This window comes from Fulmarus glacialis, unplaced genomic scaffold (assembly GCF_000690835.1).
Source record: "Fulmarus glacialis isolate BGI_N327 unplaced genomic scaffold, ASM69083v1 scaffold17196, whole genome shotgun sequence".
Taxonomy (NCBI): domain Eukaryota; kingdom Metazoa; phylum Chordata; class Aves; order Procellariiformes; family Procellariidae; genus Fulmarus; species Fulmarus glacialis.
Window position 1 is genome coordinate 1 of NW_009216379.1, and position 14,939 is coordinate 14,939.

Genomic DNA, 14,939 nt, shown 5'->3' on the forward strand with positions numbered 1-14,939 from the left:
AGGCTGTCAACGTGCTTGGCTCCGCGGGGGAGGAGTCGCGCCCCGGTGTCCTGCCCCGCGCTGCCGCGGTCTCAAGCGATGGAGTGCGGGCAGCTGCAGTCCCTGGGGTGGGATATGATTCTCCCCAGCCAAGGCTGAGCTGCGTTAAAATACCTCCTGCCGAGCGCGTCGGGGGTTTAAGTGGGTGCCTGCCATGTACTAAATATAACGTAAACCTTGCTAGTAACTGGCAGTGCCTAAGAGCTATACAGCCAGTTTAGTTTACTGGGGGTAAAGGCTAATCTTAGTCCTTGATAGTTAGTGGGTTTTTTTTTCAGATGTCTAACTTTGAAAACCCTAGTGAACGTTTGCTTGAGAAGGTTGCGTGTGGTTTGATTAAAGCCCTCTAGCCCCGACCTGCAATCTGTAGTCTGTGCAGGAGTCACTCGATACAATGTTGACAAAAGAGTTGCTGAAATAATTTTCCCTTCCTTTAGTTTACAATGGATTTTGGATAAACAAGATCTATTGAAGGAACGCCAGAAAGACTTGAAATTTCTGACTGAAGAAGAATATTGGAAACTACAGATATTTTTTACTAATGGTAAAACTGTTTTATTTCTGCCATAACATCTGTACAGTATCTGCCATGGCTAAATCAAGTTTGAATTGCTTAGAGAATGTAATGTTTTCATTGTGATATTACATATACTTTCACAATCTATTTTAAGAAGGAACTGGAATATCAATAACATTGTCATTTGTTAGTTGTATTAACACAATTTTAGGAGAACTTACAGGCAAATTAGTTGCATATATAACATTTTAACCTGTGATGGGACGAAACATAGTACATTTTCTTATTTTCAAGAGGTTCTTATCAAAAACATCAAAGGAGGAGAAGCAAGCAGAAACTGCTAAGCTAGCATGTTAAAGGCTCAATGTCAAGCATTAATACGCAAACTGGGCTTTTGGTGGGCTCTTAGGCTGTGGTAAGTATTTTAGCTGATCTGTGCAGCCCTGTTAAACAGCAACGCATGAAAACTTGTTATTTGTGTTCAGTTACGTTCTTTGAAACCTGCACCGCAGCCTGTGTCTTGCCTTGTGACTGATTCCCCAGCACCAGGTGGCTCTTAAATTGTCTACAAGTTTCTGAGAACTGTTGGCAGGCATCCTGTTCTCCCAAAGAGTTTGGGCCTTGTCTGTGAAGTTATCTAAGACTTACTTGATCCTGCAAAGCGTTTAGCCATATGAATGGCTGCACTGGAGCATATCAGATTACGCAGGCACTTGAAGTCTTTTCTGTGCAATTCTTCAGCATTTAAAAAAAATCTCCCTAAGCAAAGGATATTGCTAAGTAGTAATTTGTTTGCAGACAGCTTTTAAAATATTTTTCACAGCCGTCTTGTAAAGTCCAAAATGCTTATTTTTTCAGCTCTCTGGCCAGACTTGAGACAGAGAAGTTAAGTGACTTTCCCAAGGCCACCGGAAGATCTTATGTCAGTGCTGGAATGATATCTGTGAAAGATATTTATCCCAGCTTCTCTTCTAGCTTAGCTATTTTTATAATAATTGCTGCAAATCTGATTGCTGTGGATACATCTGTGTTATCACTTATACGGCACCAGGAAATCAAGCTGGCAGTGATTTACCTTTTCGATCAATTCCTGAAATTCCTTGAGGTTAAAACAAAGTGTCATAGCTTCATAACGCAAAAAGAGAAAACGGGGTACTGATATTTCTAAAACTGTATTTCTGTGCTAATTTTCACTCGTATTAATTTGAATTATGAAATACGCTTTTTTAACTGTCCCACTTCAGTATTTTTCTTGAGTAAACAAAGACCTACAAAGTAGACAAGGTGGTTTCAGTTTGTGGTTCTCAGGCTCCTTTTCCTTGGCATTCTTCGCCTCCCCTGAAGGTACAGTGTGTGACCTGCGGCAGCTGGAGAACAGCTCTGCCAGCATCTCCCTTGTGCGCGTGCGAACACAGCTTATCCTGGAGGAGAGAGTGGTGCTGGGCTTTCACCCCTTCTGTAGCAAAGAGAGGCACCTTATTGGGAAGGACAGTCAGGGGCGGCTCTGTGCGGGTGGGAGCTCAGGCAGAGCTTGCCGTGTTCGAGCCCTTGATATGTGTTGTATCATCACCTGCCTCTGAACCTGCTTTGGGTTTACAGAGCCTCCCCCTCTTCTCTCCCACCTCCTGCCTTACCTGGGTAGGGATATGAGTCTCGGCCACGGGTTGTCACATTCAGCATGTGTCTGCCCAGGAGATGGTTGTTACCTAAAGCAACCAAAAAATTGCCTGGAGAGGCAGTTTCCGGCTGCCTCCTTGTTGGAAAAGAAGTTCAATAGATCACCAACTGATTGTATGGCCATGCACGACTCTCAGAATGTTAATACTGTGGAGAAGGAAAACTATTATCTTCTAAAATAGTTCGAAAAAGGAAATTAATGTTGATTTCTCTCTTTGGATCACCAAGTCTTAATAGAGTTTTTGGTTGAAAAGCGCATTAATTGATTTCCCTTTCTGGATTAGGGCGGAAGATGTAATGTTTGTATTAGAGGCTACTCAAGATATTCAGATTTAAAACAATTTTTATTTAAAAAAACCCCACTGAAACCACTTATTTTGTAAACATAAGGGAATAAATAATCCAACAGTTTCTTTTAAAATATTTTAAAAATTAATTACAAGTATTGGACTTCTTCCCAGCATATACAACCTTCCATTTCATTAAGTCTCTCTAGGCTCTTGTCCATTTTTCTCCCTAAACCACACTTGATTTTTCTCTGACAGCAGATGGCCTAACCGTTCCTGAAAATCCCATGGGAGTGAGAAACATATTTGGAGAATTCTGTTTAGCTTAATATTTGAATTTTTCTGGGGCCCTATGTAGTAGGACAGCTTTGTAGCCCCACGGTCAAATCAAAGGGAAATATCCTTTCAAACCTTCCAAGATATGCTGATAAATATTTTAATATTTGTATAGACATTGCATACCGGGTTTAACCTTCTTTCTGGCAGTATTGCTTGTCCTACTGTCACTGGCAAGCTAGTCTCAATTTGGCATTCTTCTGTTTAGGAAGAGAGTGATATGACACGGACAGGGACTTAATGTTGCTTTGGGTAATCATAGTGGGTGACAAATTAGTTTCCTGTGGGGAAAAAAAAGAGTTGCCAATCATCAGTGCTGTTCTGGGTGGTTTTCTCCTTTTCTTCTACTTTCAGCCCTTTTCTAGCCAACGATGTCCTTCATATTTGCATGTTTTAAATGCTGTGATGCTCATTACAAGTGAGAGTAGGGTGTACCCTACCTGTTCCCAAGGGATATGGGATAAGAGCATGGGGAAGAAAATCTGGTCTTGTGTGCTTAACTAGAGACTAAGAATTTAGCGATGACTGATAACAGAATTGTTTGCTTTTCCCATCAGTGGTCGCTGTCTTGATCTTGCTGTACATATTTTAATTATATACTTAAGTGTATTTTAAATTATTGTTTTGGACATTTCTGGTGGGGGAGGAAAAAAAGAAGAGAGAGTCTTAACACAGCCGAGCCCTGCTCAGAATAATGACCTCGGAGAAGTGCGGGAAAAATAACAAGTAACAACCTTATGTTTCACTGTGCCATTCTCTATATCCAATCCCTGCTCTTAATCCCAGCTTGATGCATCTAATTTGCTTGGCACCTTTCCTTTGCCTGGGAGGCCAAACAAGAGCTACCTGCACAGATGACACCAGGGTTGTTTCTTGGCCAACTGGCAGAAGACCACTATGATGGAGCAGCTGACTGCATCCTCTGGTCTCCCACCCCCTCTCCCTAGACTAAATGTGTCATTTTTTTAACACCTGCTGCCTCTGCCAAATTTAATGACCATGTTTGTGTTGGCAGCTTTAGTTGTCTGAAAAAAACCCATCCATTTTGCATGGCACTGAAAAGCCATAGTCTTATATTTTAAGTGTTTGAATTTGTTTTGCTCTAAAATGGAATACCCAAGCTTTACCCTTCTGAGATTTGTGTTGTCATCTTCTTAAAGGTCATACTCACTTTGTACACAATGAAGTCAAGTTATCTTTCCCTTTTTGAAGGCGTCCACAAGCTTCAGGATGCAGTGCTGCTTCTTCATCTGCAGGTCTGTAGGTTTACAGCAACATGTTGTCTCACCAGAACAACGTATCTGAACTGAGGGAGAAGGCTGTGCTGCTGCTCCTTAGAATCCCCAGCACTAGTCATGTTTTGAGATCCTTTGCTATTTGGTGTCAAATTGTTGTAAAAACTCAACTCAAGCTTTTGTTCATTTTTTTTAAGTTATCCAGGCTTTAGGTGAACATCTTAAATTAAGACAACAAGTTATTGCCACAGCTACAGTCTACTTCAAGAGATTCTATGCCAGGTAGGACTGTTTACTATGATGGTACAAGAATAAAACATTTGCTAGGCACATTTTGGTAGCCCTTTTAAAATGCAGTTCTGTATTAAAAACAGTGCCACTTTTGTTTTCTGGATGGTGTAAAGCTTTTATGCTAATAAAGATAACTTAAGCTTTGCTTTTTCAAAAGGAAGTGTGGTGCTCTTAATAGATTAATCGTTCTACGTGTGTGAAACAACATATTATAATTTTGTTATAACATTTCAGATATTCCCTAAAAAGTATAGATCCAGTATTAATGGCTCCTACGTGTGTGTTTTTGGCATCCAAAGTAGAGGTATGAAGTATTACAATTTTTTAATGTAAAATTATGTGATGTATGAGAGAGAGAAAAAGTTTAGGACTTTTAAATTTTTTGTCATTCTTCATGCTTTGGGGTTGAAATCTTCTCTTTTTGTATGGATTTCTAGAGCAATTTAAGAAAAGGAGACGGAGAAGGCCTTCAAACATGTTATTTAGTATTTGATCTTTCACAATTTTGTCTGAATTACCTACCCTGAAGGGCCTCTGAAAATTGGAAAGAGTATTTTAAATGGCTGTTTCACTGTGATACAGTGTTTACATACCTACATACACTATATCTTATATTGTGCAATGTCTCCTTTCTGGTGTCTTTTTCCTTATTTATGTTTACTCAAACTTTAAAACATAATACGAAATTTTTTCCTAATTATCCTTTTCCCTTTCATATAGTGAGGGATCCTCAGAGTTTACCACACTTTCATTATTTGAATTAAAAGTATGTTGTAGCTCATACGCTGTCTTTGGGAAATTATCATAAGGAACTGGCCCGTTAAGGATAGTGGTGAGAAGGCTCCACGCCTCCACCATTCAAAGTCCACTTTGAATGTGGCCAAGGTTAGCATCAGCTGGGCGCTGCTCTTAGTCCTCTGTAATGCAAGAAGTTTTACAGCTGTTTGAGAAGTGTCTGTGTAATGGAAAAAAAATCAAATTGGCCAATCTGTGATATCTCAGCACCAATGAATTTTACAGGAGGAACTCAAATACGTAGTGGATGGTAGAAGCAGTCCTACTAAACCAGTGTCTACATGTAATACTGTTGTCTGTACGGATACTGTGATACCTTCCAGTGTTTGGAAGAGATGAAGGACAGGAGAAAGACGCAGAGTATTGGAGAGATTTTTTTTTAATCAGCCTTTAAGAAAGTACAGACATGGAGTGTATATATACAGATGTACCTTATATTTTAGAACAAATACTAGAAGTCTGTGCAGCCTTCCTTATGCTAAAGCTTCTGCAACTTTAGAGGGCAGCTATAGCAGTAATGATTCAGCTATGCACTTCTCTGAAAGAACACTGTATACAGAAAATTTTCAGCTTACTGTCTGTCTCAGCAGAGGAGCTAAGGCTTCGTGGAAACATAATAAAAAAAGGTAGTTAATGACAGGTTTCTAAAGGCAGTTTTCTCTCCAAGTGGGTTAAGGAAAAACAACATACCTTCTTGAAGCCCTCTTGTCTATTTTGTATGTAGAGTGTTAGCCAACTGAGCTTTTGTGGCGTTAGTACTTTTCATAAATGTTTACTATTCCTCACAACTCAAACAACAAAGTAACTAATCAATGAAAAAAACTCTTTACCTAAGAGTTTACCCTGTTCACCTTAAGAAAAAAAAAAAAAAAGGAAAGAAAAAGGGGTGGGGGAAAAAAGAGAAATACTGCATAAAGAAGCCCAGCTTAGTAAGAAGCCATTATTTTAATTTGATAAAGGTGTGAGTATATGGTGTTTCAGGTGGTTCACCTCATTTACCATTCTTTTTCTTCAGGAATTTGGTGTTGTTTCAAATACAAGGTTGATTTCTGCTGCTACTTCTGTATGTAAGTATCGGTGATTTTCATTATACTGTAGTTAGGTATCTCTGTAGGGAGATCAGACATTTTCTTTGTGAGTTTTTTTGTTTGCTTGTTTCTAAAAGGTACCTTTTATCAAGTCATGGCGGGGCTTGCGTGTTGACTGCTAGGAGCCAGTTAAAGCCATTTAGAATAAATAACTTCCATTTCTAAATATGGAAACGGAAGGGCCCCCTTTCTGTATTAGTTTTGGTTGATTCTGGTTGGAATTTATGCCAAGCATAAATAAAAATAAAGTAATGAAATTAAACTATTGAGGTTTATAAACAGTCTCGAGTAGTAAATTGACTTCTGAACTACTCAGAGATAGAACTGGAACCTTAAGGCTTTATTTGTCTGTTTTATAAAAGGTATGGCTCCGTGGAAGTACCTGTTTTCAGAATTTTTGGTAGGCTGTATGCCTTCTAATTTTTTTTTATCCTTTTTTCCCTCATCATAAAATTAGTCTTTGCACGTGATACTTATTTCTAAAAATACATTTTATAACCTATATATTGTTCACAAATAAATGCAATAAAATCACACTGTAGTTACTTAATTCTCTATCTTTCCCACTTGCCTTGTATTTCCCAGTTCCTGTAACTTGCATCTCATCCTTCAAGGTCTTAGTGATGGCTTCCTTAACTGAATGCTATAATTTGACCCAGAAGGCCCAGCTGTGCTCTTCAAAATGTAGGTCATTGCTTTCAAAATCCCTCTTAGCTGTTGAGGGGACAGGTGACTGGCTGCATCTGTAGCCTCCACATGCAGTAAATATATCAATCCGTGGGGCTGGCCGTATGACAGTTCCACCGCCACGAACTGAAACACATCTTCAGTGCCAGCATGACCAAGACCAGTACTGGATTTAGCAACAAGAGTTGCTATTTTTACAGCAGTAGCATCTCAAAGCACAGATCTATGTGGCAGTTTTGATGCATCAGTGAGAAAGTTAGATGGATTTTGGTAAATATGCAGTAGCTGATTTTATTTAGGCTTCTAGTCCTGAGCTGTGCTGTATCTGAAAATCCCAAGTCTCAGAATCCCGTAGAAGATTTCCCCCACAGTTCTTCCTTCAGACCTAGAAGCCCTGCCTGCCCTCATAAGTACTCTGCATTTCATGGAAGTGGGGACAAAAAGCAACAGGCTTTCTCCTAGCATTGATGTCTTTTATTCTGCCTGGTCTTCCTTTACCAGAGTTGCTTCAGTAGCACACAGCAATTTTTTTGGAGGTCTTCATACAAAAGGTGAAAAAAGATGAGGCGAGACAAGTAAAAGCAAGCTAACAAAACGGGTGACTAGTGTAATAGTGGTTGGTTGAAAAGGTTTGTTTGCTTTTAGTTAGGTAGAAACATGAAGTTAGTAACACATGCTTCCTTTTTAAGGAAGATGATCTCAGACTGGTTTCTGGCAACCTCTTCAAAAGCTCTTTGCTCTGTTTCCACGGCTCACTAAAAGGACAGCTCCATATGGTTGTGTCTGCAGCTTGCCTTGTGGGAAAAATGTTTTGTTTCCCTATCTTCCCCCTCAAAGTGGTTTATTTTTTTTACTATGTATCTCTTCAGTTTGCATGCTTCTTGAGAAACCTGTGTTATTCATTTTTCTCTTTCTCTAAAATAGTTAACATTTCCAACCAGTAGCCTAGTTTGACTGTCCTACAGCAAATTTTCTAGCAAAGTCCACCATAGGTCTAAACGTTTAAGTCTTTAGTCCAGAGGACTGACACTGTCTTTTCATCAAAGTGAATGGCGTACTGATTTTCTGGAAGTAGTATCAATTCATAATATACTGTCATTAATGTAAGGAATATTGTCCAATTCCAAAATGTTAAATGTTACCTGTTTTCCTTGGAGGACAGGGACTTAAAATAGATTTTTAAATGTTTCACTTGTATAAATCTCCAATCCACATCCTCAAGTGTACTTAAGGTTTTTTTTTTCTCAGCATTCTAATATGAGATCACTCTGTTTTTGCAACTTAACATAATTCTTAACAGTGCACTATTTGTACCTGTTCTCCTTGTAAAATGCATGAGGATAATTAGGTATCTAAATCGGGGATCATCATAAGCTAGAAAACTGAGTATATATTTGAACATTCTCTTGGAGGCAAGTGTCTTGAATCGTATCATATGCCTAAGCAGATGCTTAGGTGTCTCTCTTAAGGAGAGAAACAGCCTTGAAATGTCTGATAATCCAGTGCCTAGGACATTGATCTGCAGTGTGGTGAATTGACTTCTTGCTTTGAATTTGAGCCTGTTTTTTGCATATTGAAAATCTTTACATACAAGTTGGACATGTATGTGGACATACAAGATCTCCTGGCTGAGCTCCCTCACCCTGCCCTTGGTCTTGCTTTTCTAAGACTTCATTACATGGTTTAAAATCTTGCATGTTGAAGAGTCAAGCCTATGTAAAAAATCCCACATGAAAATTCCATTTGGATTTAGTGTTGGAACTGAGATCCTGAAGAGATCACCAGATTCGGAGTGACATCAGTAGGCAAATAGCTCTGTGAATGATAACTTGTGGGAAGTTAGGTGCCCATAAGCTAGTTGGTAGTTAACCAGAAGGTGCCCAAAGCGGCAGATAAGTGTCTGGCTGAGTACCTGTGAAAATCTGGGTTTCAGGTGTATTTCTGTTTCCCTTTCAGGATCTTAAATCTTATCACTTAACTTTTCTCTTTCAAATACAAACCTTTTGTGCTGCAAGCAGTTGTGCTGCCAAATGGATGTGAAGGGCTATATACAGATGAATTAATAGAAAGCGAAAGAAGTAAAAGTATTAATTACATAATTTGTAACATACTGATTTCTCTTTACTGTAGTGAAAACCAGGTTTTCATATGCCTTTCCGAAGGAGTTTCCTTATAGGATGAACCATGTAAGTATGCTGTTCGAAATACAACTTGATCAAATAAATTAAAAGACAAATAATTGTTAGCAGGAAATCCTGTCTTTTAAATTCAGTATTTTCATACTCTATGTCAGGTGCTCATGCTTAGTTTTGGATAGATTATTGGGAAAGTTACTTTTAAAAGTAATGAATCTTAGATAACCTCCTTTCCTTAAATTATTGACAGGAATGCTATAAAGAGTGATAAAGATGTGACTGGGTGACTGAAATAGTAATTTTTGTATAGTATGATGATAAAAGAACTTTAGCTTTTTTTGAATGTTCGTGTTTACAAATACATTGCTCCAGGGAAGGTAAATAGCCCTTGCACCTGGGATGCTTCCAAGCTTGCACACAGAAGCAGTTGGCTTACAGAAAGCAGTTTTATTTTTGCCTGTAAAATGTAATGGCTTTTGAAAAATAATTTTTATTTATTATTTAAAATTTAAATTTACCACTGGTTTTCGAGGCATTCTCAGTCACAATGCTGAGAAATTTTGTAGTTTTTCTTGAAACCAGTTTTGATCTGTGCTGTACTATTTTTAAAGTTAGATAAATCTAATTATTTTTACATTGACTGTGACAAATACTACTTTTTTGTTGGTTTGCTTTTCACCCAATCTAGGAAGCCAAATGATATATCAGAATATAAAATATCTAAGAGCTTGCAATAAAACTGCACTGCTATTTTACAGATAAAGGCAAATGGAAATAGATTTTGGAGTACTGCTTTCCTATAGCTAAAGCAGTCTAGTCTTTTCCTTCATAGCACTAATCCGTCACGATCTCTATGGAAAATGAGAGCTTATTTAATTGCTGCAATTGGACAGAATATTTCATATGAAATTAAATCTGAAAATACTTTAAAAGGCCATTTGGCATGTTAGTGGCCTGATGAAGAGCTCTAATTCTACAAAAGGAGAATTATTGCTCTATTGCTGTTAAGTGTTTATACACTGGGAACAATTTGCTGCTGCCAGGTGTTGAAACAAATCAGACAAGTACTGCCAATGAAGTAGTCTTTCAGAGTAAACTTGATCCAAAATGTTTAAATGCATTGTTGTTATGGCTGGAGTTAAGTTATAATGGTGGTAAGGCAATGGCTAATAATAGTTTGATTTTTGTTTGGTTTTGTAGTTTCAGATGAAATGCATTTAGGACTGTTGGAAATAGGTCTTGAGAATTCCTGTGCATTCATGATGTTAAACTGGATGCCAGTTAATTCTTTCTGCTGTCTGAAACATGCTGCTGGTTTAACTGTGATTTTACTTCTTTGCAGATACTAGAATGTGAATTCTATCTCCTAGAATTAATGGTAGGTGGGTTTTTTTGGTGGTTTGCGTTTTTTTTTTTTTTTGCTCTTGCCTTGGTTTACTTTTTACTGGTGAAGAATATTTTGAATTTTGTCCTATGAAATATGCATTATGCTATCTTCCCCCCCCCCCCCCCCCCACTGTTTTCTTTCCCCCCCCCCCCCTCCAATTTTAGAATGATGTCCATGCAGGTCTAACATTTACATTTTCAGCAGAATGCCATAATTAGTGTGCTGTCATCTAAGTTGAGTGAGGGCATTCTCGCCTCCTTGTGTTGAAGCTGGACTTCTCAACAGAAAGAGGGCAGATTGCGGGAGCGGTGGGGACGGGAGGAGTGTGTATGGCTCTGCATCCTAGTGGTTAGAGCACTGTTGGGAAGGGTAAAGCGTAAGTTCTGTTTCCAGAACTGTGTCTGTTTTTAAAAGAAAGGTAACTCTATGTAAGTCCTGATGCAGAGACTAGGATGTCGGTATCCTTATTTCCCCAGATGAATGGCCAGTCAAGAGCATAAAGAGTTGTATTCTTGCTATGCCCTCTTCTTCTTGCCTGGAAGAATCTGGACCTGTACAACGGTCCAGCTTCAGCTGAAGGTGTGGGTAGTATTCTACTGAGGCTAATCTATAACTTGATAATTAGAATAATCTTCTAGGATTGAAGATTAGTAATCTTCTAGTTGGGGGGTTGAATCCTGTGAGGAAGAAACTGAATTCAGGGCCTCCCATTTTCTGAGATGGTGCTGTAATTATTAGGCTGTTGGATGCAAGGAGCACAACATGACATTTTCTTCCAGCACTTTCAAAGAAAGGAGCTGTACCTGCTTTTTCTAAGGGTTGCTATCCCATTGCTGTGTTTTGTAGGGCAGCTGAAAGGATGCAGCCCAGACTTCTTAGGGGGCTTAGGTGAAGTGGTGCCTGATTTCTGCATATTGGTTGGGCTTGGATGGGTTGGGCACCGACCTCGCTGTACTAAGGTAGTTCTGCCCAAGTGCAGAGAAGAGGAGAGAGAAGCCAGGGGGGAGCCTAGTGAGTTAGGCAGCAACTGAGAAAGTATATGTTTTGGGAACAGGGCACAGAGGAGGTCGGATCAAAGTTTTTGTATGTGCCTACAGTTGTTATAACCCCTTTTTAGATATCCTGTTTAGATTTAGTGCTTGATACCTCTGCTATACATGGCAGTAAGTCTTGAGTTTTGTATACAGGAGTTTCATCACAAGTAACTGCATTTGCAAGAAGTTACGTTTTGGGGATTAACTTATTTTTCCAGTACGCTATGCAATATATAGCATTTATAATAACTGTGTCTCACTTCAGTGTTCAGCATATGTAACTTAATGCGACTTTTCCCTATAGTATCCATACAGTTGGCTGCTTTCAGCAAGAGGGTTATTTCTTCTTGTTTATACCAACCTGGGCCTGAAAAGGGGGGATTTGAGAGCAGTAGATTTTTTTTTTTTTCTTTCTTTCTTTCTTTCCAAACCAGTGTCAATTATTTTGGCATGCTTTCCATGTATGGTATTTAGTGACAGACTGTTTTCTGGCAGTGTTTTGTATTTCCAAGTGGGAATTACGGGTTTGTAAGCAAATGAGGTTTCAGTGTGCTGCAGATGTGGCTTTCTCTGTCTCTTAGGGGAAGGACATTGACAGACTGGCAACCATACTATGTAATGGTATTCTAGAGAGAGCGCTGCCCTCATTAGAGCAGGGTTAGGTGTCAGACTGCTACTTGAAAAAAAAAAACAGCAGTAATTGACTTGTAAACCAAATGTTTTTAATATGAACTGACAACACATTCTGCATTGTAATCTAACTTTTATTCCGTTGACATTTTTCCTAGGACTGCTGTTTGATAGTATATCATCCTTATAGACCTTTGCTCCAATATGTGCAAGATATGGGCCAAGAAGACATGCTGCTACCTCTCGCATGGTAATGAAGACAGTCATTAACAATAGTGCCTCCTTTCAGCAAGAAAGCCAGTGTTTAACAGTCATCCTTCAAAGGTGGTTAAGCAAAAGCAGGCTTAGCCATATTTGAATAAAAAGGGTGCCCTAGTTAACCTGTGCAAGTATATGTCTCTGACTTAGCTTATTCTGTCTTTAACCCTGTAATGATTTTACTTTGCAGTGGTCTAAGTTTTATTTTTAGACTAGCTCTAATAGCACAGTTTTTTACAGTACTGAATGGTGACTATGAGTAGAGGTAATCTTCTTCTATCAAGGTCGGCTTTCGGTTGTATCTTGTCATAGGAGGTAGAAGCAGTATATAGGGGTTTTTAGCTGTGTTAGCAGAAGTCTTATTCTTGAACTGTTTCTCAAATACAGACAGACAGTAAAAATACTGTTTTTATGCTTACTCGTACTTATTTGTGAAACAGGGATAATTGTTTTATGGTGTACATCAACACCCTCTGCAGAAAGACAGTTATGGTACTATAATAGTGCTTCCAAATAAACTGCTGCTGTGACTACAAAGAAAAAAATGAAAGCCTTTAAGAGATTTTCACAAGGGAAGAGATCTCTTCCCTTGCTGTTTTGCCCTGCAGCCTCACTGCTTCTACCATCTGGGAAGCTGACAAAATATTTATAAACTGACAGCAGTTTTTGAAGTCATATAGACTAAAGGTGAGTAGGATGATACTTACAAGTTCTTTTTTGCACAGGAGGATAGTGAATGACACATATAGAACTGATCTTTGTCTGCTGTACCCTCCTTTCATGATAGCTCTAGGTAAGTAACACAAGTAATGTCTCTTGTGATGTTTAAATGGGTGTATTCTGTGCGCTGTCCCATCAACAAGCATTCCTTAGAATGCCCTCGTAAGGTGCTTCAGTTTGCGTTTCTTACAGTACTGACAGTGTAGCCTTGCAACTTAAAAAGTCTTGAAGAAAAATCAGATAATCCCGAGTTTTCTCTGTTGAACTGTATAGTGTTTATAAAAAATAGAATGTTTTTAACTGTGTCAAGACTGGATCTTTGTTCAGTATCTGTGTCACCTGATCTTTGCAGCTTGCCTACACGTGGCCTGTGTTGTCCAGCAGAAGGATGCAAGGCAATGGTTTGCTGAGCTGTCTGTTGATATGGAAAAGGTACTCTGTTTTTTCCTCCCGCCACCTGTTATGGACTGACCAGAAATGGTAGTCATGGTTATAAAACTACTCTCTTACATGTCTGCGGTACTGATTTGAACTTCATTCAGTGATCATATGTTAGGCGCTGTTGAAATTTGGTAGATCTCTTGGGGAGGGAGAAATGTCAGGTAATTCGGTTATCACCCTGCTCTGAAGGTCAAGACAGAACCATTGCATAATGGCAAAGTGTTGCCATTTTTCAGATGGAAATAAAAAACCAATATCCTTTGCATTTTTTGCCAGAAAAAGAATTTCCGGTGTTTTTCGTCATTCAAGATTGCCAGCACGAGTTTGACTTTTAAATTCTAGTGCATGTGACTTTCTGATTTGCATTTCAGCATTGTGCCTACATACTGTTCTCATTTTCTCCCTGTAAATGTACGTAGTATAGCAAAGTGTAAAACATTCTTGACGCTTTCAGGATGACCAAGACCATGACTTCATTCAATGTTAAACAGGGGGACGCCAAGATCATTCAGTTGAGTTCTCTGCTATTGCAAATTCCATGTCAAATAATCCCCTTCATAAATTTATCAGGTTCCAAGGTGCAGTTGTTCTCATACCAGTAATGTTCTTCATCTTCACTAGTTCCTTTTACTTTTTAGGTTGACTTTTTTAACCTTTGTTTAGCTCCAGCAAGCAAGCCAAACTAGTACTCATTACTCATACTCCTTATCACAGTTTCACTCTGCACATATTTTTCAGTCTATTTTTTTTGAAACTGAGTGTCCAGAATTGAGTAGCGTATTATGGATGAGATGTACCATTGCCCTCTGTGTCCTCGGTATTGCGCTTTATCCCACCGATGATATCCTGGCATTGTATTTGTACTCCAGGATTCGTCTTCAAATTTAAGGACAGTGAGGATGGTATGCTGCATCAAGAGCTCTGTGAATCATGCTTGTCATGCATGTAAAAGCAGGGTGATAATAAATTAGCAGCAGAGGAGAACCAACCTATATTTGACAGATAAGGTTACCATAAGCTTGATACTGAACATGTTTGAATGTTTACATGTCTTGGTTCTCATGCTTGATTTTTTATACTAACACCATGGACCTCTTAGCCAACTATGACTTTTGTTTCAAGGATATATATTGTTCTAGCACTTAATCAAAGTCCATATATTAAAAAGAAGTCTACTTTATTAATTTAGAGAATGAGGAAACAAATTAGGAACCAAACATTATCCATATTTTACATAGCATATTGGATCAGAAATTTAATAGGAAATTAAGATAGTTGAGGTGCAGTAGATAGAAAATGTCCAAACTGGTAGAGAATGCTTACGCTTCCAGAAGTGGAATATGAAAGTTCAACAATTCTTATATGTATATAATAATATAATA

At 38.6% G+C, this 14,939-nt stretch overlaps 1 protein-coding gene across 1 annotated transcript; it reads left to right on the top strand.

The window, feature by feature from the left end:
• Positions 1 to 381: 381 nt before the first annotated feature.
• On the top strand, positions 382 to 13,548 carry LOC104070131 (cyclin-C; the record flags this gene model as incomplete). Its single annotated transcript, XM_009579286.1, has 9 exons — positions 382 to 583; positions 4,289 to 4,373; positions 4,617 to 4,686; positions 6,193 to 6,244; positions 9,083 to 9,138; positions 10,430 to 10,465; positions 12,297 to 12,388; positions 13,122 to 13,189; positions 13,469 to 13,548. Coding segments are annotated over 9 exons (741 nt in total), but the record flags the coding sequence as incomplete, so codon positions are not given.
• Between the last annotated feature and the right edge of the window lie 1,391 nt (positions 13,549 to 14,939).